At 42.3% G+C, this 25,304-nt stretch overlaps 1 protein-coding gene and 1 pseudogene across 2 annotated transcripts in view; one reads left to right on the top strand and one right to left on the bottom strand.

Annotated features, from left to right (window-relative positions):
* Positions 1-25,304, top strand: part of LOC139280820 (FYVE, RhoGEF and PH domain-containing protein 4-like) — a 370,209-nt gene that overhangs the window by 332,979 nt on the left and 11,926 nt on the right. For both annotated transcript variants that reach the window (XM_070900542.1, XM_070900543.1), the window contains 8 exons: positions 3,165-3,314; positions 5,137-5,229; positions 5,326-5,405; positions 10,502-10,532; positions 17,819-17,911; positions 18,904-19,029; positions 19,625-19,774; positions 20,127-20,270. In XM_070900542.1, the coding sequence (XP_070756643.1) occupies positions 3,165-3,314; positions 5,137-5,229; positions 5,326-5,405; positions 10,502-10,532; positions 17,819-17,911; positions 18,904-19,029; positions 19,625-19,774; positions 20,127-20,270 (867 nt within the window). The remainder of the gene's footprint in view (positions 1-3,164; positions 3,315-5,136; positions 5,230-5,325; positions 5,406-10,501; positions 10,533-17,818; positions 17,912-18,903; positions 19,030-19,624; positions 19,775-20,126; positions 20,271-25,304) is intronic.
* On the bottom strand, positions 10,154-10,355 carry LOC139226000 (U2 spliceosomal RNA; annotated as a pseudogene).

The following is a 25,304-nucleotide window of genomic DNA, read 5'->3' as shown; positions in this document are numbered from 1 at the left end:
ATGGACATACTGCCCAAAATCGGAAAATTGATCCAAAAATACCTACATACCCCCCAGCGGGAAATTCATCAGCGACATACCACCGGGCAGTATGCATACCGTCCACCCACAAGGAGCACCCTAACGACTGCCCAAAAGTCTAACACTGGTAGAATACCACCAACACGCCGCCGGAGCTGCACGCCATCTGAAAAAAGGTGGTTTTATGTCGGTGGTAGCAGTAAACTACAATGCCCCCCTCCCCACACAGCGGTCTAGTTCTCTCTTCACGTGCCACCTCCCCCCCCCCCAACCAGAAAAGCGCATAAATAAATAAATCAAAAACACTGCACAAAACAATTAAAAATCTAAACTTGCCTGGAGACACTTACCTGGAGACACTTGCCTGCGATCCGACATTGCCAATCTCTGACCTCCGGACTGCTCCTCTTTTTGGTGGGGGGAGGAGGCGGGGGCAGGAGGAGGAGGAGAGAGAGCGTGAAAGAGACACAGAGGTCGATGGAAGAGCGCATGTGTGCAGAACTCTGGACCCAAAGAATCCCGTGTCCCAGATAACTTGCCCTGCACCGTCGGAGCAAATCGTTTGTCGCACTGCGCTGACGCACCACCCGGACCAATGTTGCCAGCGATACCGGGCGGTGAAGATTGACTGAGGATTAATTTGTGCAGGAGACATCACATACTGACCCAATTTCTGTGATCCATTATTCATGTAAAATTGCTACTTTTACCAGTTATTATTATTCTGTTGAACTTGCTGCCACATAACCAACTCAAATTATGAATGCAATTTATTTATTAAATCTTTGTGGAGAGTGTAGGATCTTCATTTAAAAGTAAAATGTATTCATATTATCTTGCTATTCAACATTACAAAAATGTCCACAGTTTACATTTGTATAAAAAATTATCTACTGTTGAAATTTAGCCATAAAATTAAAGCAGCTCGCTGAATTTATTTTCGGTGAGTTCTAAACAAGCATGGAATTACATGTTTTTAGTCATACCAGGAAATTCCTGCATATACAGAAATTACATTAATGACCATACCCTTTTCCCCAAGCAGGATCATGCCAGGGATGGGAAAACCATAGTTATGAGGAAAGGCTTGATTTCCACTGTAGCAGAGAAGGCTAAAAGAGGATTTAATAGAAGTTTTAAAAATTATGAAGAGTGAATAGGGAAAGGCTCTTTCCTCTGGTTGGGCAGTTAGTGACAAAGGCGTCATCAATTTAAGATCAGTTGAAGAGTGAGGCTCATAAAAATAACTTTACATAGAGGAATGTTGGAGCATGAAACGTTTTGCAACAAGGAGTGGTTAAGGCAGATACCATTGCATCTTTTAAAGTAAAATTGATAAATATTTGAAGCAGAGAAGGATACAGTGAGATTAATTTTGGATTGTTCGAACAGCACATATCCAATCGACTGAGTAGGCTCCTCTGCTGACAACTTCTGTGGTTCCATGGACTGTTACACTCCAGTGAACCCTATCCTCATTTTCTCCCCTTGCAGGTTTCCCCCAGAGCTGTACAGCTCTTCCAGCCAACCGGAAGAGGCAACTAGCATAGAAGAGCACCTCTAACCTGATGGCCAATTCCTGAGTGCCATTTATTGCCAATCATAGGGTCCAACATTTCACACTGCCTTTTTTTGGCACTATTTAAGATGAACACCCGTTTTTTTTTTAAGCCGAAGTAGCGCCAAAAAATTAATCCGGTTTCACCATTTTTCTCTGAATTTGGCGCCGCGCAAAAAGACATTGGCTTCTGTGGGTGAAGCTAATTGATGGCGCCGAAAAATTTAAGCCATGTTCTGCACACTCCCAAGCTGGGTAACGTGTAATTGTACAGCTTTACTCTGTAGCTAACCCGTGCTGATTTTTCCTGTGCCGACCTGCTGAAATTTCCAGCATTTTCTGCCCCTATCCCCAGCCGAATGGAACCCCCGCTGCCGGCCTTTTCCCCGGCTTTCACCGTCTGCGACCCCCACCCAGGCTTCTTTGGAAGCCCAGTGCTGAGCTCCTGTATCCGGCCAAGGGAGCGATGCTGCTAGCCGGCATTCCAACCCGGTGTGTCTCGAGCCCGGTAAGCAGCGGTTCGGTGGTGGATCTTCAAACTCGCAATTTACTGCGATAAATAAAGTTTCTCTTTTCCCTCTGCACAAGCAAACATTTTTAATTTGTTTTGAATATAATATAAGTCTTGTTCCCTCTCGTAACTCGGCTCCAACAAACAAGATGGCATCTGTAGTGACAATTTCAACCTGACTCCGATTTGGTAAGGTTGTTCAAGGAGGTCCCCAGCGCCATTTTGGAAAAAATCCTTATTGGCAAAACTCGCAAAAATGCCATTATGGGGGGGGTTTGACCCTGAGAGACGTCATAAAAACCTTAACTTAAAAATAAAATCGGCCGTTACCTGTTAAGGATGGCATTATACCCTTGTCAAAACTTGCAAAATTAAGTTAGCTCCAAAAAACAGTTATCAAAATTTGGAGCTAAATGGTGGTGAAATTTGGTCCATAAAATGGTCCACAGCCCATATCCAACTGGGAGATATAAAATTCCAGAGTTTTAGATATAAAGATAGTAGCCATGGTGATTTTTTAAAATTGACTTCAGAAGCCATATATAACTAATTTGAACTTGTGACTAATTTATCTGATTGGATATGATTGAAATTACACATTGAGGCCTGTCCACACACGTTTCCACTCCTAAAGATTACGGTAAATGGGGAGAATAGGTTAGATTACAATAAAACAGACTTAGCAGCTTGGCTATGAGTGGTACACTGAGATATGCAGTGTAACATAACGTGAGATATTCCAACGTGTTTGCACTTGGATTTCTATCCTCACCAATATTCTTCAGAAGAAAACCAGAATTTAGGCATTTCCATCTAAGGAAGCAAGAATTGCCAGCCCAAGACTCCTTCCAAACATAATCCGTAGACTAATCTTGCATATCAATGAATGACCAGCTCAAGCATGATTTTGAAGATCTGTCCATACACTTTTTTTTTTGGAAGAAAAATACATGGCATGGGGGATTGAAACCTAGAAATGGGGAAAGAAATGACTTTAAATGACCGATGAATACTTTCTTTAATAGCATGCCATTATAAGTTTAGGAAGATTACTAATATTTTGTTTACATTTAGGAAAAGATGAAGAAGTTGATTGATGTGTATGAAATGTTAGGAGGTGAAGAGGAGGATATTGTTCATCCCTCAAATGAACTAATAAAAGAGGGGCAAATCCTTAAACTGGCTGCTCGCAACACTTCTTCGCAGGAAAGATATCTTTTCTTGGTAAGTATTGCTGCCATTAAAAAGGCACAAATTGGATAAGCTGGCAACAAGGCAGTGAGAACTGTGTTCATATTACATCCTTGCAAATGGGCTTCTCTCTCTCTCTTCTCAGCCTGAGAGTTGGCATTTTGTTCAATTTTGGGGGGAATTTAGCTGATGTGAAGGTAAGAAAATTGGCACCAGAAAACCCCTACATCACTGAGCCTTTTGAGATATCTTTGGTCATGTACTCAGCTGGAGGATTAGGAACATGAAGGGATGTGTATGAGGGTAAAATTCATGATCGTTTGCTGTACTTGGACAAAAAGCCCCAAATTAGACCATTATTATTAATAATGAGCAGTAACTGCTGGAGGGGGCCACAGGGCTGGGGGAGGAAAGAGGGAGAATGGCAGTGGAGTTCCTCAACACCTCTCTTACGCCACCACTGTAACTTTGCCAGAGGTGTGCTGGAATTCCCCTTTGTGCGTAAACAGGACTTCCATCGAAGTTACGGTAGTGACATGGCAGAAGCCCTGAGGAAACCCATCGATTGTCATCGGATTTATTTGAGCCTTGGCGCCAATTTTCTAAAGGAAAACTGCACTTAAACTAATCTTCATTGTGTGCAATATGCTTCTTTTGTGATGCTCTTAATTCAACACCTCAAATTTCTCCTTTCATTTTTATCCTAGTGTTATAGCTCAAGTACCTTCTTCAGGCACTATTAAGTTTGCACAAACAAAATAGTCATTTTATTTTGGTTTGTCGTTCAAATAGATGTAGTACCAAAATTTCACACCATGTCCATTACATTTCATTGAAGTCCTAGTGCTAACAACAGTGATGGACTTGGTGATCTGTAATATAGCTTGTAGTTGAATTCACTTTATGCTGGATGTGAATACTTTGAAATGTGAAAGGAAACTAATTATAACAAACAAAATGTATTGGAAAACCTTCTCTCATTGGTATTTGATACGCCAGTAATAGCAGCATGCCACTTATTACTAGTGATTCTCTCTCTCGCTACTTATGGGGTTTTGCTTTGCCAGAATCCTTCCTACTTGACTTCTTAACAGAATTTGTCACAAAGGAGATGGATATGGAGATTTTCTGACTTTACACTCCTGGTAAAGATTTTTCCCTGCCAGGAACATGTATCAGAAATTCAGGCAACTACTAAACATAATTGTCCAACTATTTAAATTAATGGTTGGAAAATCAGGCACAGCCTCCTGCATTTTTGATATCCATACCTAGTGGAAAAGTTTTCCCACTGAGAGCAAAGTCTCTTGCAGACCTCTACCACCGTTTTTTTTTTAATTTCCAGCTTGTATTTGGGGTGTGTTTTATCTGCCACATCTTCAAATATCCTTAGACATTTCTTGGTTAGTGCCCAACTTCTTTTCTCCAGCTCTTCCCCGACACACCCTGCAACACGCCTCCTCCCCCCAACCCCCCCACCCCCAGCCCAAATCTTTCAAAGTGCCTGGAGATATTATTTTGCATGAATATCTTTCTTCTAAAGTAATACTGTATCCAGTATTTGAATAGATAAATACTTGTGCCCATGCTATAACAGGAAAGATATTTGGATCTATTAGATATGAAATGATACAATGGGCAGACCCAACATTATATCACCTTGCTGACTTTGTTGCTTGTGTTATTGAGTTCCACCATTTCAATGTATGTGCTATTTAATAGGGCTCCCTTTTTAAACAAAAAAAAACAGGCATGAAATTGCAGCTAAAACCATTGATGACTGGTAATCCAACCCCAGGATACACATTGTGTTGAAATTGGTTAATAATTTTCAGATTTTTGATTTTTTTTTCAGTTAAACAATATGTTGCTGTACTGTGTTCCAAAATTCAGTTTGGTGTTTACACGATACTCCGTTCGAACGAAAATTGGCATTGAAGGCATGAAGGTTTGTCAAATTCTTATTTAATAGTGAACTGCAGTTCATTTGTCTCTTCTGTATCATGTCAGCTTAACATATTCTATCTGCTACTGAATATTTTAGGTTATTGAGACCCATAACAAAGACTATCCAAACACGTTCCAAGTCTCTGGAAAAGAACGAACTCTAGAGTTGCAGGCTAGGTAAGGCATAAACCTGCTTTAGCGGTTATTACAGATGTAAAATTATTCTCTCCATTGCAGTAAAACAATGAATTTCAGTTGGAAGAAAGAATGAGCATGCATTTATATAAATATTTCACGTACTGTGCACGTCCAAATATTTTGGAGCCTATGAAGATATGCACAGGAATGTCCCACAAACAGCAAGTGAGATGATCAGATCACCTGTTTTAGTGGTCGTGGTTGCTCTTCGAATAGTACCATGAGATATTTTACATTCACCCGAACATGTAGCCGGTAGCTTTGTTTAACAAATCCTGAAGACAACACCTCCAGTGCAGTACTATGGCAGTACAGCATTGTTGAAGTGTCAGTCTAGGTTGTGCACTCCTATCCTGGTGTGGTGCTTGTGAACTCAGGCCGAAATTGCCCACCGCTGGAAACGAGGCGTAGCTATCGTTTTTGATCTGTTCTGGCCACCCCCAATGCATGGGGTAGCCTCACCGTCAAAATTCAGCACTTTGGGGATTTTTTGGGAGCGGAAGTGGGGGAGGGGCGGAGTGGTCATCACTAGCGGGGTGAAAGTGGGGGTGGGGCGGAGTAGCCCAGGCTGTCGGTCATCAGCGACGCGCTGATGACGTCATCGTGCTGGCGCGTCACAATGTCTCTCCCCTTCAGTTAAAGGGGAGGGCCACTACGAACTCTACACCACTTTAGTGGCAAACACTGGGCCACCAGGGAGGGTTTTGGCTGAGCCAACGGCATGGCATCCAAGAGCGGATGCCGGGCTGCCTGTTGGTAGCCCGGCCGACCCAATGGGCTTAATTGTCAGCCTGACCTGCCAACAAAAATAGATGACATGGCATCGATGGCAGTGCTACCTGCCCTTTTTAAGGGCGGCCGGGCTGCCATGCCACAGTGTGTATCGACGGCAAAAGCTGTCCTGGGCACCGACCTGCGGTGGGGCGGCTCCTGCAGTGCAATTCCGGGAAAGGGGCAATTTTGTAAAAGGGTCCCTGCCAGTCGGTAAGGGGTCGGCGCATGCATGCCGGGGCAGGAAAGCAGGCGGAGCGGTCCCATACACCGCTCCAAACCTGAGGAAGGGCAATTTTCAAAATGATGGCCCCTCCACTGAGACTCAGCCATTCTGCGCCAACTTGTGCCCGCAACTTTCAGGTGGCCAGAGGCCTCATCGGAAGGGGCAATTTTGACCCCATAAGCTTTTAACTTTGAGGCAAGATTTGGTGTGCTTTTATCGTCACTAATTTCTAAAATCTTGCCTCCAGTACATTGGGTACAGTAGCATAGTGCTTATGTTTCTGGACTAGTAATCCAGGGGCCTGGGCATTAGTTCAAATACCACCACGGCAGCCAGGGAATTTAAATTCAGTTAATTAAATCTGGAATAAAAAGCTAGTATCAGTAATGGTACTATCAGATTGTTGTAAAAACCCATCTGGTCCACTAATGTCCTTGAGGGAAGGAAATCTGCTGTCCTTATCCGGCCTGGCCTATGTGACTCCAGACCCACAATGTAGTTGACTCTTAACTGCCCTTTGAAATGGTGGCTCACCACCACCTTCTCTGAAGGGCAATTGGGGATGGACAATAAATGCTGCCCACATTCCATGAACAAATAAAAAAATAAAACCACCTTTTGTAAGCTCATTTTAATCTATTAGACACAGCACAAAACCTCTCCAAATTTGCCAGTCAGACTGCAAGATGGTTGATGTGGACATTGGGAACAATATCTCACTGATGCAGTATGCTCACTGGGGTTAAAATTGCGGCATCTTGTTGGAAGTAAGAGGAAGTTCATTGTGCATCTAAGCATACTTAACTGAGCTGGAGTGCCCGTTACTGATATTCAGTGTCTCAAATAGGAAGGTGCTGCATTTCCCAGTATTAAAATCTTAGCTTAACAATCACAAATTTCACTGGAAAACAAGTAACCGAATATTTATTTTATTATTGAGTGGTTGGTTCATCTTGTGTTTTTTTTTTGGTCTGATTGTGTTTTCCTAATGTTGGAGTGGAATGCTGCTAATGTCGATTTCGGCAGCAAAGTGAGGGCGAGTACAACAGGAATTCGCTCTGATGTAGCAATGAGTCAGCGTACATCCTCATTAATTCTGTAGTTCTTTGTTTTTGCTGAGTTAAATTACCAGAGCCCAGCCAGTTTTCCTTGCGTGTGAAGTTCCTGTGATGTTTCTTCCCCATTTCTTACTGCTCAGCTGAAGGCATCTGCCCTCCTTTTTATTTGAACAAGTTGGGGCTGGTGTAATCTCTTTTCCTGCAAAGAACTGTAGGTAAGACATGTCACAGCTAATGGAGTTCCTGTATATCGGCAGCATCCTGTAACACTCTAATTGGTATCCAGCATAAATCTAAGCTGCTGGGCTGCGTACCTTTTTTAAACAGCAACTTTGGGTCAATTATGTAATTTTCCCATAGTCCTTAGCAAGGAAAACGGCAGTGGAAATCTAGGTGACCTAAATAAGTGAATATAGGGCAAGCTAAAAGAAGAGCCACTCCGTGATTGTGAATGGAACAGCAAGTAATGTAATTTAATGTTTAACTTTACTATTGGGATATCATTTCCTTTAGTTACTTTGCTGAATTTTCATAATTTTTAAGCAGTGCCATTTTCAGAATTTATTAACTGACTACATATGCCTGGTAGCTGGAAGCACAATATCAGAATAACAAATGATTTTCACTGTTTGAAGTTAAAGCAGCATTGCCTTCATGAAAAATGTGTTTACCTACTGGATAGTATCCACATGACCTCCTGAATCTTTCCTTGGTAAACAGAAAAGTTTGTGAATTTAATTTCATTAGCTTAATGTGTTAAACATTGCCTTAAATAATTAACAAAATGTAATCTGTTGTCATGGTGAAATACGCAGCTTGGCGTAAATACTTCAAATAATGATTCCCTTGTCCTTATGAACCTATCCCGATAGGATAATGGTTAATAGGTTTCAAAAACAAGTTCATTTCTAGCATACAATGTGATCTGCTAGCTCCACCTGTAGGATTTAAACAGTACTGTGCTTATTTCAAAAGTTACACATGTGCAAATAAAACAATGGTCTGGTTGGGATGACGTCAACCTGGTAACGTTCAGTGTCATTCCGCCTTTGAAACTGACCGCAACTTTGGAATCTGGCACATGGAAATCTTGAAGTTGCAGTCTCATTGACAGCTCCGAAATAGGCTGTGCTGTGCCCTCCCCTGCTCCCCGCGGTGGCAATCCATGTAATCGGGGAATCTGAAACTTTGGCTCTTCCGCAATAATTATGTTGCTTCATTCCCCACTAAAAGTTAGATCCAAAGGGATTAGGTGTAACTCTGGTTTTAACAGCGTTATCACTGCTAAACAAATGTTAGGGGCCTGGAAAATGTACTTTTAACTTTGTGCAATGTGAAATTTGTCCAGTTAATAAAAATAAACATTTTCAAAGAAAATTAACAATTTTTTTTTAAAGTTTGACTATCTTTATTTCAGGTTTGCCTTTTCCTCGTGTGAGTCTCAATTTTTGTTTAGTTCTCTAACATTTTTTTAAAGTTAGAATTTTAAAAGCTGCTTCCCTTCCTTGTTCGTTGTCTGTGGGAATTCTGCCTTTTGATTGGCTGTTTAGACAGTCAGTTGATGTCACAGCAGTTCGCACCAGGGGATCCCCATTAACTTCCGTTGATTTGAATTGAATGTCGGAAACCCCAAAGTTCTCAAGACTGGGATCACGAGATCCTTGTGCGAAGCTTGCTTTGGGGCCAGCAGCAAATACCTTCGCTTCACTGCTGACCACAAATTGTGAACGTGCAGATGAGCTTGATTATGTCTTTGTCTGACACATACACATTTTCAAGTGGAGCCACTGACATGGTAATTGGGTGCAGGAACTCCGGCGGGCATTTAAGCCCTGCCTAACATCGGGTTATCGAGATACATTTTATTGTACCCTCTCCTCCACCTCAACAGAGATTAGCTAACCTTAATACAGAAGCACTTCTCCTTTCTTTAGATATTGTCTGACTTGTTGAGTGTTTCCAACATTTTCTAATTTTATTTAGAATTTCCAGTATCTGCAGTATTTTGCATTTTGTTTTAGCACAGAAGATATTGAATGTGGGTGATTTAAAAAAATATATATATTTATTGTGTGTGCATGCATGCGTGCAGGAGCTGATAAATATTACTTTTCTAAAAGTTATTTTAAAACATTAGCCAAAAGATTTGAAGGGAAGAATAATTCTGTAGAGGAAAATAGTCTATGATATTGGATGTAGAATGTGCGTTATGTTTGTAATGTTAGTGTTTGAATTAAAATGCGGAATAACATATGGCTCTGAGCCTGTTGCATGGCTGCAATGAGTATTGGTGACAACAAAAGTCAGTATTTACTTGGTGCATTATATTTCAAACATCATACAAATATAAATTGTGTTCAGTCTCTGGGAACAGCACAGTGCATCCAGGTAGATATTTGGAGCACGAGAAAGTGTCTGTTGGCACTTCTAGGGCAGATTTTCTGCCAGCCACAAGAGTAAAATCATAAAAGCATTTAAAAGGTGGGAAGTGGAGTTGAGGCTAAGATCAGATCAGCCACGATCTTATTGAATGGCGGAGCAGGCTCAAGGGGCCAATTTTTTTTTTTCTCTCGTAGCCAATCTTTCTAATTCTTTCAGATCACAAACGCCAGAGGTCACCTTGCACACATCAAGGATCACTCTGCGCCAATGCTCTTAGCCAAAAGGCCTAGAGCCACTGCACCGTTCCTGGAAGTACTGCAATACCAGGTTCGTGCCATGGAGGTGGATGGGTCAAACCACCCCACCCACCTCCTATTTCCAAAAAGCATAGGAGAACCACCTTCCTGATCCAGGGAGAACCACTTTGGGGTCATGGTTACTCCCCTGTCAGGTCAGTTACGCATGATCTTAGCCAAAAGGCCGAGAATTCAAGGGGCCAAATGGTCAACTCCTGCTCCTATTTCTTTATGTAAAAGGGAACATGTTTAGGATTTTGTTATTGATATTGCTTAGAGGAAACCTTTCCCCATTAGTGAGTACTTTGGAGCGTTTCTGATTAAGTTTTTGTTTTATTCCAGCTCTGATCAGAACAAAGAGGAATGGATAAAGGTAAGAACTGAACATATTGGAGGGGGTGGGGGGGGAGGAATTTTAACCTTTTTTAAAAAAAAAAAGGGTGGGTTGGGGGCATGGGAGTAGTTAAGTGTTAAATTGAAATCCTGACTTGAACCCGCCTTCAACTTCACTTCCAGTTTTAACGGAGGCAGAAGGGGGCGGACAGCCAACCCGCTGCCAGGAGGCGGGATGTTTATTTAAATATTATAATGAGGCTGGAAGCTCCTTTAACCTCCATTTTATGTTTAATTGTAGCTGATTGGGTTTTGCACCCCTCGTAAAACTCACCATGTACAGCAAGGCGATGACTATTGGATCCAGGATGTAAGTGCCTTTACACCTACCACCTGGATCCAGGGTCCTGGTCTAACCCGCCCCCCCACCATATGATCCGAGAATCCCCCCCCCCCACTCCACAGGCCTCCCTTCACCCATAGCCAGCCAGCCTCTCTATCTAGCTGAGGCTTCCCATTCAAATCTGGCCCTGCCATTAAAATTGGCAGTGCTTGCGAGAAACCTGTTCTCCCTGGGTTTTCCAAGTGCCTCGGAGTCCAGCCGCCCCCAAACCCACCTTCTCCTTTAAAATTTAGCCCATTGTTTTAGATATCTTGCATCTTAACATTTTGATTTGATCTGAATCGGCAATATAGCAAGTTCTGCAAACATTGCAGATAGTTGCCGTTTTCTTGTATGTAAGCAAGAAATTAATCTTTTTATTCAATAAAAGGTGACTTTGGTTCCCAAAGCTCTCCACCACTGGAGTTTTCTGCGTGCCATATCTGCATCTAGTTGATAGAGATTGATTGCTATCATTAGTCAACAACAACGTTATCATTGTATCATGCGACTGCCAGGATGGTGGTAGGTGAAATATGTGGATGGACCTTGATCTTTTTTCATCTAGCAATTCCTATGTTCCTAATAGCTATTTCACAAGTAACATTTATAGGTTGTCAAAACAGGATTTTTGTGTTCAAATTGAAGAACTCCACAGAAGTATTTAAGAACTGAACAACCGTCCTCATTTTTATTTCGTTATAGAATCTTAGGGCCCAAGTTTCCACATGATAAACGGGCGCCCCTCCGAGCTGGAGCGCTTTGCAGCTCCTTGTCTGCTTGGCGCGGCGCCCAGGGGGGCGGAGCCTACACTCGCGCCGATTTTGTAAGTGGGAGGGGGCGGGTACTATTTAAATTAGTTTTTTTTCCTGCCGGCAACGCTGCACGTGCGCGTTGGAGCGTTCGCGCATGCTCAGTGTGAAAAAACATTGGCACTCGGCCATTTTTGTAGTTCTTTGTAGCTGTTTAGTTTTTGAACATTTTTTAATAAAAGTACATTGCCATCAGCACAGAGGCTTCTTGTAGCAGTGAGAAGGGTGCAGGAAGCCTCAAAGTTGAGGCAGCCGTTTCCCGACGACCTCCCCCTTTTGCCGTCGGGAAATGGCTCCTCAATTTCTGAGGCTTCCTGCAGCCTTCTCTCTTTCCCGCCAGCCGTCTGAAACGGCTCCAATCCCATTCCCTTCCCTTCTCTTTCTCCCCCCCCCCCCCCACCCCCCACGTTCGGTCGACTCTCTCTCTCTCTCTCTCTCTCTCTCTCTCTCTCTCTCCCTCCCTCCCTCCCTCCCTCCCTCCCTCCCTCCCTCCCTCCCTCCCTCCCTCCCCTCCCTTCCTCCTTCCCCCCCCCGTGTTCGGTCGGCTCCCTCGTTTTATGAGGCTTGCTGCACCATTCTTCCTGGCTGAAGCACTTTCACACAGGTAGGAAGATGGTTTATTTAATCTTTTCTTTGCTTATAAATGTTTATTCAGGTTGGATTTATTTGTATAAGTATAAATAAGGATTGATTGTAGAATTTAATGAGTTCCCTTCCCCCCCCCCCCCCCCCCCCCACCTCATTCTGGACGCCTGATTTGTAACCTGCGCCTGGTTTTTTTTAATGTGTAGAACAGGTTTTTTCAGTTCTACAAAAATCTTCACTTGCTCCATTCTACTTTAGTTTGGAGTACATTTTCACTGTGGAAACTTTGAAATCAGGCGTCAGTGGCTGCACACTCCCCCTTTTGAAGAAAAAATTCTGTTCCAAAGTAGAACTGTTCTACCTGACTAGAACTGCAGAAAAAAAAATGTGGAGAATTGCGAATTCTAAGATAGTCCGTTCTCCACCAGTTGCTCCTAAAACTTGGGCCCATAGAAACTTGTAGCACAGAAGGAGGCCATTTGGCCCTTCGTGCCCATGCTGACTCTTTGAAAGAACAGTCGTGCTTAGTCCCACACCCCTGCTTTTTGTTTGTAACCCTGTAAGTTCCTCATCCTCCGGTACCTGTCCAACTCCCTTTTTAAAATTATTTATGGAATCTGCATCCACCACCATTCCAGATCCTGACAGCTGAATGAAAAAAATTCTCCTCATCTCCCCTCAAGATCTTTTGCCAATGATTTGGAATCTATCACCAGAAGGAATCCTTTTTCTCTATCTACTCTATCAAGACCTCATCATCTTGAAAACCTCTATTAGGTCACCTCTTAACCTTCTCTGTTCCAAAGAGAACAGTCCTAACTTTACCAACCTCTCCTCATACCTGAAGGCCCTCACCCCTGGTAAACCTCCTGTACCCTTTCCTAGGACCTTTATGTCTCTGGATCAGTTCCTATGGATTGGAGGGTAGCTAATGTAACACCCCTTTTTTAAAAAAAGAGGGGGGAGAGAAAACGGAATTATAGACCGGTTAGCCTGACATCGGTAGTGGGGAAAATGCTGGAATCAATTATTAAAGATGAAATAGTAGCGCATTTGGAAAGCAGTGACAGGATCGGTCCAAGTAGGCATGGATTTATAAAGGGGAAATCATGCTTGACAAATCTTCTAGAATTTTTTGAGGATGTAACTAGTAGAGTGGACAAGGGAGAACCAGTGGATGTGGTGTATTTGGACTTTCAAAAGGCTTTTGACAAGGTCCCACACAAGAGATTAGTGTGCAAAATCAAGACACATGGTATTGGGGGGTAATGCATTGACGTGGATAGAGAACTGGTTGGCAGACAGGAAGCAGAGTGGGAATAAACATGTCCTTTTTCAGAATAGCAGGCAGTGACTAGTTGGGTACTGCAAGATTCAGTGCTGGGACCCCAGCTATTTACAATAAATATTAATGATTTTAGATGAAGGAATTGAATGTAATATCTCCAAGTTTGAAGATGTCACTAAGCTGGGTGGCAGTGTAGCTGTGGGGAGGAAGCCAAGAGGTTGTAGGTTGACTTGGACAGGTTAGGTGAGTGGGCAAATGCATGGCAGATGCAGTATAATGTGGATAAATGAGAGATTATCCACTTTGGTGGCAAAAACAGGAAGGCAGATTATTATCTGAATGGTGATAGATTAGTAAAAGGGGCGGTGCAACGAGACCTGGGTGTCATGGTACATCAGTTATTGAAAGTAGGCAAGCAGGTACAGCAGGCAGTAAAGAAAGCAAATGGCATGTTAGCCTTCATAGCGAGAGGATTTAAGTATCGGAGCAGGGAGGTCTTACTGCAGTTGTACAGGGCCTTGGTGAGGCCACACCTTGAAATTATGTGCAATTTTGGTCTCCTAATCTGAGGAAGGACATTCTTGTTGAGGGAGTGCAACGAAGGTTCACCCGACTGATTCCTGGGATGGCAGGACTGACATATGAGGATTGACCAGGCTTATATTCACTGGAATTTAGAAGAATGAGAGGGGGTCTCATTAAAGCATATAAAATTCTGACTGGATTGGACAGGTTAGATGCAGGAAGAATGTTCCTGATGTTGAAGTCCAGAACCAGGGGTCACAGTCTAAGGATAATGGGTAAACCATATAGGATCGAGATGATGAGAAACATTTTCACCCAGAGAATTGTGAACCTGTGGAATTCTCTACTGCAAAGTTGTTAAGTCCAGTTCGTTGGATATATTCAAAAGGGAGTTGGATGTGGCCCTTACAGCTAAAGGGATCAGGGGTATGGAGAGAAGGCAGGAGCGGGGTACTGAAGCTGCATGATCAGCCATGATCATATTGAATGGTTGTGCAGGCTCGAAGGGCCGAATGGCCTACTCCTGCACCTATTTTCTATGTTTCCTGAAGTGTGGTGCCCAGAATTGTCCACAATATTGAGCTGAGGTCTAACCAATGATTTATAAAGTTCTAGCATGATCTTTCCTTTTATATTCTATGCCTCTTTATAAACCAAAATAATCCATATGCTTTTATTTAGCTACTTTGTCAACTTGTTCTGCCACTTTTAAGGATGTGTGTATATGGACACCAAGGTCTCTGCTCATCTACACTTTTCAAAATCATGCCATTTTATAGTGTATTGTCTTTCCATATTAGTCCTCCCAAATTGCATCACTTCACACTTCTCCACGTTGACCTCCATCAGCTGTGCTTCTGCCCATTTTGCCATCCTGTCTGTCATCCTGAAGCCTATAACTAGCCTCATTGTAATCTACCACTTTGCCAAGTTTCATATCATCTGCAAACTTTATAATGCTGCACCCTACACCTGGGTCTAGGTTGTTTAATGGACTCGAAGCTGACCCTTGGGGAACACCATTGCAAACCTTCCTGTCACTGAGCCAATTCTGTATCCATACCACCACTTACCCCTTCATTCCATGAGCTTCCATCTTCTTAATAAGCCTCCTGTGTGGCACTTTGAATGCCTTCCGAAAGTCCGTATATACATCACTACCTTGCTCAACCTTCTCTCTTTACAATCAGTTATATTTGTTATAAGGAAAAAAAAATAGTGACTTCATACTTTTTTTTATTAAATATTTGAGGTCATCAATATGAGCAAATTTATTCCTGTGGAATGAAATATTCTGCTTTTGAATATCATTAAAGGATTCAAAGGGGAGATAGTATAGCACGCTGTTAATATTTCTATTCACACTAGCCATCCTCTAAGTGAGATTCTTAATTCGTAATGAAATACTCAGTTGCTCTGTGCTATGGGCCTGCACTCACTAGAAACTGGGTTGACACTGCCTCAAGCACATTTCCTGCAGCCTTTATAGCCAATAGAAAGAGGAATATCATTCTTTCCTTCAGTTTTGGGTGGCACTCAATCCCAGAGTCTGAGATGCAGAGTGACCAGTGAGGAGATAGGTTACTTGGATTGTGTAGTGTCCTTTTGAATTGGCAACTACCTATTAAACTTTTTTTTGTGTGTATCCTTCTATGTGGATAAACAGGCCTGAAATCAAATAACCTGTTATAAGGCATTGCACATTTTATGCAGCTAATTTTACATAGATGTACTTATTCCCAGGGTGTCTGTTCCATAACAGTTGGTTTTACTGGGTTAGAATACTTTGGGTTACAATGACTCACTTTATGATTATGGTGTAATTTTCAATTTGTTTACCTCACCACGTGATATACCATTTAATTGATCTAACTTTGCACAATTCACACATCAGACAACAACTCTTCACTTTCAGACAAATAAGTTAAATTTATCAAATTCCACATTTTTTTTTAATAATGAAGGCTAGAAATGTCTTTAGCTGCAATCATAGTCGTTATATTGGAACGTACCTGAAACTTCTGTGGGTTATCTCATTTGCATTGCTCAGCTGGGGTGCAAACATCACTTTAGCTTACCTTTTGTGTCCAACTGCCCATGCCAGCCAGAACCTCCTGGCACTTGCCTGTGGGTGGGTTGCTCAGGCCCTCCTTCCATTACCTTGCCAGCTCCCTAATCAAGGGGGCCCAAGACGGCCTGTTGTGGTGGGCGGTACTCCTCCACTCATTTGCTGTACCAGCTGCCATTGCAACACTGGGTCCTTACTATTGATTGGGACTGAACGTCTGGTGCGGGGAATCTCTGGCCCCGCTCCCTGCCAACCATTTGTCTCGTAAGGGACAACGGGAAGTTTTGCTGCTTACAAGGCAGTGTAACTGGATCTCTGCTGGTTTGTTAGGGGCTGCACCAGTCTCCTGATGGAACTGCTGTGAATCTAGTGGGACCTCTGGAATTCAAAGGCCCAAACCGTACATTTATCTTGAGATTCATAAGTTAACTAAACATTGGAACGCCACTGGGCAGGATTGATTTACAATATCTTATCCCTTCTGGTGCTGGACTCTTTATATTTGTTATGACATATATTTGTAATGGCAAAATGACACTATATTTGAAAGCTGCAATGCATTTTCACAGACTCGGGTTGCAGCGTGATGGATGGAGGTATTTTGTGCACCTATTGATCCATTTTATTAAATGTTAACTGCCTGTAATGACAGGAAGTTGTGCATAAACATGACTGACAGTACAGACAGAAGTACATGAGAGATCTGGAATGTTTGCAGTTCCTGATTTTCCTTTCTGACCTTTACCTGTGCATGCTTGTAAATCTTTCCTTGCCCACTGAAGAATTTCTGGTACTAAGCAAGGAGATGCCACAGCCTTTGCTATGCATATCATTAACTGGCGCAGCTCCGATCAGTAACTCCACCCTGTTCCTGACCATTAGAACTGCAGTGCCTTATTCTCTAATTCCTCATTCGGGCCAGGGTTCTTATGACCATTATAAAGAATTTGTTTTGGTAGATAAGTGCTTATTACCTCATGTTTACCTTTGCTAGCAGGATTGAAGGAGATGCTTATAGTCAGTCACAAGTTTTACAAATACAGCTTGTGTTATGATCCAGTTGATTGCCAATGCAAGAAGCTAATTGTATACTTTTTTTATACTAATGTTTAAAATAGTACAGAAGTCTGTTATATCTGTTATGAGAAAAAAAACTGACCGTGTTTTGCCTTGTGGGATTGAGTGTATGATAGATTATTGAATGAACATTGCTGTATATGGGTGGGATGGGGATGGGGTGGGGATTGGGAAGGGGGGGGGGGTGGAAGGAAGGGAGAGAAAGAATCAATATTGTCCATGATGCAGCTATTTTTTTTTTTTATTATCTAGTTCTTTGAAGAACAGAGATCCCTAGTATTTGTATCTTTCTTTATTTTTTTTTAAATAATTTGTGATCTTTGTAAATCTTTAGAGTACAAGGCCTCACAATTTGGGCAACCCAATGCAGTGGGGCCTGAAACAGCAGACAATGGTTAGCTAGCCAACCAGTAACTCCTCTGGCACCAAAATCAAGTAACTCTCTAAACAGACTGCTCTATATGGCTCAGAAGCACTCCATGTGCTCAATTTACCTTTAAGCCATTGAGAAGCTACATTTTTGACTTGTTAACCTTTGTGGCATGGTCTGTACTGTGCTGTTTTTATTTAAAGTTGCATTGTTTTACAGGCTCTCAAGAATACAATACAAGATTTTAATCAGAAGAATGAAACATTCAGATCTGCAATAGCCAAGGAAGGAGAGCAGGGTTCTGAGGTTTCAGTAAGTTTTGTGATATTCAATAAATTCACTGACCATGTCATTTTTGATTTTTAAACTGAATTTAGGTGAAATACACAAAGAAGAACACACTTTATGAAACTTTCTTTACCAGTGGTAATTTTTCCCCCTTGACTTTCATATCACTATCATGATGCTTCAGTCTTTTAAGATGAGTTATTAGTGGACTTTTTTCAACAATATATCAAGTTTCATATTCTATGTATAATGAGTACTTTGATTTTGTGTAGCGACACCTCTTGCTTCTATATGATAGTTTAATTCTGAGCCCACAGTGAAATTATTTATCCATAACTTTTAGCAGAGGTTAAAAAATACATTCATGACCAGAGAACTGCAACTAAATTGAGAAGGGTGTGAATCATGTCGTGAATGAACATCACCGCTCAAGAAGGAATCATTTTCTTAAGTGTCAGCATTTTTAGTTCCCTTGCAAGATAATTTTCTCCATCTACTCTCGTGACATTTTTGTTTACCACATGCTTAGCTTTCCTGAAATCTGTGCTTCTAGTCCGAGGAATTAACGAGTAGTAATCAAAACCATTTTTAAACCCATTCCTATATATATGCCAACTGCGATCGGAACACAAGGTCAGAAAAAAAACATGGCTTGCATTTAACATTCAGGTGATGCCCGGGTTTACACTGATTTCAGTGGCAGAAGGAAACCCGACACACTGCTTTAATCATCTGACAAGCAGAGGGATTTGGAGGCAGTAAACTTGATTTAAGTCCAAACATTCATAGATCACTCAGCTGTAACAATAAAAAATTAAAAAATGACCACTATAGTTTTTATATCTGTAATGGATCTGAAGATGTATCTTCTGTTTGCAGAAAGCAGATATGCTGATTAAATAGCACTGGGGGGAACAGACCAATTTGGGTTATAAGCAATGTTTTGTTCATATACCATCTGGCTGGCACTTTCGCCTCTGTTTCAAATGATATTTTCTTTCTCTACCATTCCAAAGACGGCAGAACTGGGAATGAGGGCACCAAGATGGATTCGTGACAATGAAGTTACTTTATGCATGAAATGTAAGGAACCCTTCAATGCACTGACCAGGCGAAGACATCATTGCCGTGCATGTGGATATGTAAGTGGAATGGGTGACTCAAAGTGCATGGCTTTTAATATATTTTTGTAATTATTGAATCTATCGCTCCTGGCAGTAAGTTGGAAGATGCATTGTTTTATAAGGAAAGGAGAATTCTATCATTCACCATCCTACACCTGACATTCAAACTGATCCAATCTTGATCTTGGTTCTGGGCAATCATGTTGTTTTTGTCCCAACATCAAGACCAACCTCATGTGATCTCCCCACCCCCATGTGATCCCCCTGTGACAATGGCCAGGAACAGGTGGAGAAAGAAGCCGCCAATGTAGCTTTCTTGGAAGAGGTGTGCACTCGACGCAGACCACAATGGGAGGCCTAGTTGGGTCAACAGAAACTGAGGAAGCGGGTTCGACACAAAATGACAATCAATTGCTGGCAGACCAAGAGGCACACAACCATAAACTTATAACATGGTCTTAAAAATCATCAATTTAAAGGTTGAAATTACCTGCTATCACTTACTTACCTTCATCAAGATGGCTGACAGACAGGAGATTACATAAATGATGCCATTTCCAGCTGAGTGACCCATCAGGAGTGTTTGTTGAATGTGTCTCTTTTTTTCTTCTAGGTTGTATGCTGGAAGTGTTCTGATTACAAAGCAAACCTTGCATATGACACCAGCAAGCTCAGCAAAGTATGTAAAGACTGTTATGTCATAATAACAGGAAAAACTGACAGTGAGGAGAAGGACGAAAGAAAAAAGAAAGGAATTCTAGAGGTAGGAGCTGTAGTTTTCTAAGTGTGACGGGATGTGTGCATGCAGCTAAGTTCCTGCTATATATATTTTTTTAAAAAAAGCTTAATGCCATGGGGACAACCACATTTAACATAAAATGAAACAAATCAGTTTGAAAATCAAAGTGACAATAAATTTGAAAGATTGTCTCAATGTATTAATACAAGAGAAAAAGGTTAAAATACAAGTGATGTTGTCCCAGGTTTATAATAAGCCAAGTCATCTATGTGGTTTTTGTGACTCATTTTTTTATGATAAAAAATTTGCACCTTATTTCTTACTCCAATTAAATTTGCTTTTTAAAAAAAATTTGACCTTTCCATCCGCCTTTCAGATTGAGGCTGCTGAGGTCTCAGAAAATTGCATCATCTGTGACTTCCTTCATTATCTGGAGAAGCCTACCAAACCCTGGCAGAAAGTGTGGTGTGTGGTTCCTAAGAATGAGGGATTGGTTCTTTACATGTATGGAGCACCCCAGGTACCAATCTTAAACCTTGAACAATAATGTTATTGGCTACATTAGAGAGAGGTAAGACACAGAATCTAATCTGGGATTCACACTTTGGTGAGTTCCAGATCATCTTTGTCATCAGAGAGAGATGCTTTGTGGAAACCAAATACTTACCACATGGGGAACAAAACTGGGTAGGTGTGTGATGCTAGCTTCTTGTTGTGCTCTTAGCAACCACCTTGAGGGTGATTTTTGACACCGGCCCGTGAACAGGTCACCTATAATGGCCCTGAAATTCCGGTTGGAGGTTTTCCGCGAGCAATTGACTCCGACCTGAAACATTTCTACAAATTTACCTAGTCCAAGAGGAGCCTGCGATTCCGTTGGGGAGGCCTTCTCTTCCTGCGCTGCGAAGCGCGCACCCGTCTTCCTAGTTCCCACGCAGAAGATGCAGTCACGTGTGACTGCTGAACCAATCAGGTACTATATTCCACAGTTTTCTCATTAATAGCAGAGAGCTCTGTATGAGTTCTCATTGCTATTAATGAGAAAAAAAACAGACACTAAACACATGTAATAAAAAACACAACTCCCATAATCAAAATTAATTGAAATTAAAGTTAATCAATTTTTTTCCCCGCGTTTTTAAAACAATTTTTTCATGACTGTTTAAAAATAAATGTAACTTAGTGGGCAGGGTTTTTAAAAATGTGTTAATTTAATATTTTTGTATGTTTTTAAACTCTTACACCTGTAAAAGTAGGCTTATGCGTCTGCTTTTATCAGGCGCAAGAATTTTGAGGAGATTTGCTGGGCAAGATATGGGTGAATACCGCAATCTTGCCCTTACAAATGTCCTCGTTCCTGATACGCATTGGATCTGTTAAGCTCTAGTTTGACAGATCGGAAAAGCTGGTTTTCAGCGCATGTACATTGATGCCTTCCCAGGTCTGTACACACTCTCTACAGACCCGGGAAGGCTGGAATTTCAGGGCCAATCTCTCCTTTAAAGAATTGTGCACCCTTTATCCATACATACAATTACATGCAAGAAGTTTTCATGGAAGCTGAAGCTTCGTTTTGCATAAAGTAGTTAAAATTGCAGTTGAGCATTTTAAGTTTTTTTTTTCCAAGTTCTGTACTTTTGATCCAGTGGATAGCTAGTTAATATCTGAATGTTTAGTACTTAATGGAAATTTCTATCCATGCAGTGTGATGTGTACCTTCTGGTTCTGGACATCTGCAACAGTGAGGTTCTAAACATTTTTTCCACAAATAAAATGGAAAAATGTTGGTCTTGACTGTGAGTGCTGAAAACGTAATCAGTTAATGTAAACAGACCAATGTGAAGTTTAAAAACTCATTGGCCTTGAAATGATACTCTGGAATACTAACATCCACATTAATCTGTTCGTCTGAAATTTCTCTCCTTTTCCGTGGAGGTGTTGATCCATTTATTTTCAAGTGTATGTTCATATCCCACAGTATTTTAGGGCCCCTGTATCAGATTCAAAATAGGAGGACTCCGTTATCTGCCAGAAGGGGCTCAACTATTATGACAGATAATAGTTCCACTACTGGTGCTCTTGCTACCAGTCTGTTCCACATGCCTTCTCCACAGGAGGGAAATATCCCTCTGAATTTGAGGCTTACAGAGAAATCACCCAGAAAATGAAGAGCGTAAGAGAGGTAAACTAATTAGAAAATGACTGGAGGAAAAAATCAAAGGAAGAGAATGAATGGGGAATAAGGGGAAAACAGAAATCTATTTCTGCTAATGCAGTTGCAACCAAGGATTATCCCAAATGGTATGTTGCCCCTCGGGCACTCGGTCATGGATATCATAGAGCAGGAGTTAAAGATTTTGGGGAGAGAAGGGAAACAGCCAGAAGTTGTGGGTTCATGATGGAACCAATGATATAGGTAGAATTAGGGTCCTGCAAAGGGAGATTTCAGCAATTAGGATTTAGATTAAACAGCACTTCTGCAGTGGTGGGGTTTGAGGTGAAGGATTAGGGTAGAAAGCTGGGGGGGGTGGGGTCAGGAATGAAGATGATTTTGGGAGGGGGGAGGAGTAGAGAATGGTGATTTAGTCCTTCCAATGTGGGGTTGGGAGGAGCAATCCTGCTCCTCCAGGCTCCACATTCAGGTAATTTATTTACCTCCATTGTTGCAGACATTGTAAGGCTAGTTTTCCTGAGTGAAGCCAGTGATGGTGCTGGCTGGCTCGGGGCAAACCTGTGTTGGAGCAGGGACCTCGAGCAGCGTTGGGTCATCATTTGCATATGCAAAGTGCCTAACTCCTGCTTCAGCCGTGAGTTAGGGACACCTCTTGTTGAAAGTGGTCAGTGTACTTCTAGCTGACAGTGTGCACATGCTTCCTGCCCACCATTTTGTGTCTTTGGTAGGCCATGTAGTACCTTTTTATCTAAAAAAAAAAAAAAAAATAGGCACTACATGGCTCAATTTCTAGATTCATAAATTTAAGGTCCTCACCAAATGAACAAACTGAGCTGTTGGGGGAAATATTCTGTGTTTTTAGAACATGGAATGTTGTACCAGGAACAGTAGTGGTAGCAGAATCTATAAAAACTTTTAAAAGGGAAGAAACATTATAAAGGATGTGAGGAATGGGACTATATGGAGAAATCGTTCAGAGAGCCTGAATAGGCGTGACAGCACAAATGCCCTCTTTCTATGCTAGAACCTCCACTTTTTTTGCATGTTTAACGCCCATTTTACTGCTGTAATGATGTGTAATGCCCAGATATCGCCCATTCTAGCACAAAATGGAAACTGGGCCTTTTTAGGAGACTTATCGCAGAGCTTTATTTTCCCAATGACACCAAGAAGAAATATCACTGCCCGACCACTTTTTTGGGGGCAAATTCAACGCCCATAATATCGCCCAGCATTACTTTCCGCATGGAATTAAGAAATTCAATAATGTCCGCCCACTCTTTTTTTTGTCGTAAAGAGCATATTTATCCAGACTAGCGGCCAAGGAGGTCGCCCATCTTCAATTTCGCCACCTCACACATCGTCCACAATATCGTTGCTCAAAAAACCGCCCACAAAAAGTGGAACTAACCGGAACGAACGCCAGCGTTGTGGCTGGCATTTGTTAAATCCCACTCTTGGGTGAGGAGCTGATATCGGAAAAATTTGACAGAGTGCTGATGTGAGTGGCAATGCTGACACACTGCTGTGTGTGTGCAACTCAGACATCAATGGTGCCCATCACATTGGTGCCAGTTAAAGTTTACGTTGATTGTGTTACGCTCATAATAAAGGATACAACTGAGTACTGTATGCAATGAGTATGTGTGACCTTAGCTCCTTTAATTAAACTCCAGAGTGCTGGTACAGCGTGGGAGGCCTGCTTATATACAGGTGCTCCCAAGGGATGCTGGGATCCCTTGGGACTCCAACAGGTAGGCCTTCTGGTGGTGGTGTGATACAGGTTGCCAAGGTTTATGTACATAATAGATTGATAAGTTGTATTTAACCCTTTCGTGGTAAGGAATCGCCAGTGTCTAACGGTCCAGCTATCTGAGACAATGCGCAACCAGGTTATGTTCAATAACAAAAGTTTAATACCAACATTGGGCTGAAATCACAGCCAATAACGCCCACATCCCACTTTTTCTACCATTGACATAAATCACATGTCCAGCAACACAGAATACAAAGGCAAAGCAGGAGGGTGGTCCCCAGCCCCCATACATTGCAACAAATTACATACACCCAGATGGAGATATAACACAGCCATCACCTGCGCACATGCACCTCACTTTCCTTCCCCCCCCCCCCCCCCCCCCCCACCTCTATCCCTTTCCCTCCTCGCTCCACGGTGCCTGGCTGAAGAGCTCCTCAAGTGGTGCCTCATTTGGGGGGGGGGAGGATGAAGGCAGATGCATTGGTTGGATGGGTACGGGAGGGGAGTTTGCCGAAGGGGCGATATTTTCTGATGCAGAAGCAGGATCTTGGTCCTTGCTCTCATCTGTCATTCGCAGTGGTGGTGCGGAACCTAGGGGTGGAGTGCCGCGTTCTGGGACCACTGGGAGGGCTGTGGCAGCAGTGTTGCTGGCTATCTCATCCAAGGACTCCGCCATCCGCGGAATGTACTTGGTCATGGTTGCCAGGTGTCGGGATGTGCCCCCCCCAAAGCTTCGATGAGCTGGTCACCAATATCTACAGTCCTCCTGGACAACTGCACCATCTCGCCGCTGTCGTGTCGCGCTCGTGGAACAGACCTGCCGTGTCCACGAGGCCTCCGCAGGGTCGCCACCATCCTGGGGACAAATGGGGTGCCCTGTTGGGGCCAGCACTCCAGAGTGGAGGCGGGAATGACCGGAGGACCACTAGATGGCCTTGGGGTGGAATAGGTTCTGGAGCGTGGCGATGCAAGTTCTTCGAAGTTCGCGCTCTCATCGTCGAAAAAAGACTCAGCGGATTGATTGGCGACAATCTGAGCTCAGCACCAGATGTAGCAGGATCGTCCACCGACTCCTTACACCTTCTGTGTAAGATTTCTAAATCTCTCTGGGCTTATATTTGACAGTGAGATGATTCTTTCCAAACAATTAGAGTTTATTAAAAACATACACACATATGCACATTAGCAGCAGTGATCAGTTATCTTAAAAAGACACACACATGCACATTACCAACAGTTGTCAATTATGTTATAACAGAGCTACAATAAGGTTATAATAACGAATTATATATGTTACGTCCCTTTTGCTGACTGGTTTGGACACACTGCTTACTGTTTCAACTGGTCTTAAAAAGGAATGTCTTCTCGTGCCATGTTCAAGAGAGAGCAACTTGTGTGGCTTTGAGTTTTTAAATCCCTTGAGTCCATTGTCCCTCTGAAAGCCTCATGATTGGATCTTGGCTCCAGGGCAGCTCCTTTTTTGCTCTCCTAACACCTGTGGCTGTCTGGTCTGGCTCAGCCATCTCTGATTAGTTTAAATGGCTTTCCAATATACAAAATCCATGTAGCAGCTCTAGGGGGCTTTCATTTTGTTTCTTACAAAACTTAGCCCTTGCTGGCAA

This window comes from Pristiophorus japonicus, chromosome 15, assembly GCF_044704955.1.
Source record: "Pristiophorus japonicus isolate sPriJap1 chromosome 15, sPriJap1.hap1, whole genome shotgun sequence".
Taxonomy (NCBI): domain Eukaryota; kingdom Metazoa; phylum Chordata; class Chondrichthyes; family Pristiophoridae; genus Pristiophorus; species Pristiophorus japonicus.
The sequence above is the reverse complement of the archived record's forward strand: the minus strand, read 5'-3'. Positions and strand labels throughout refer to the sequence as shown.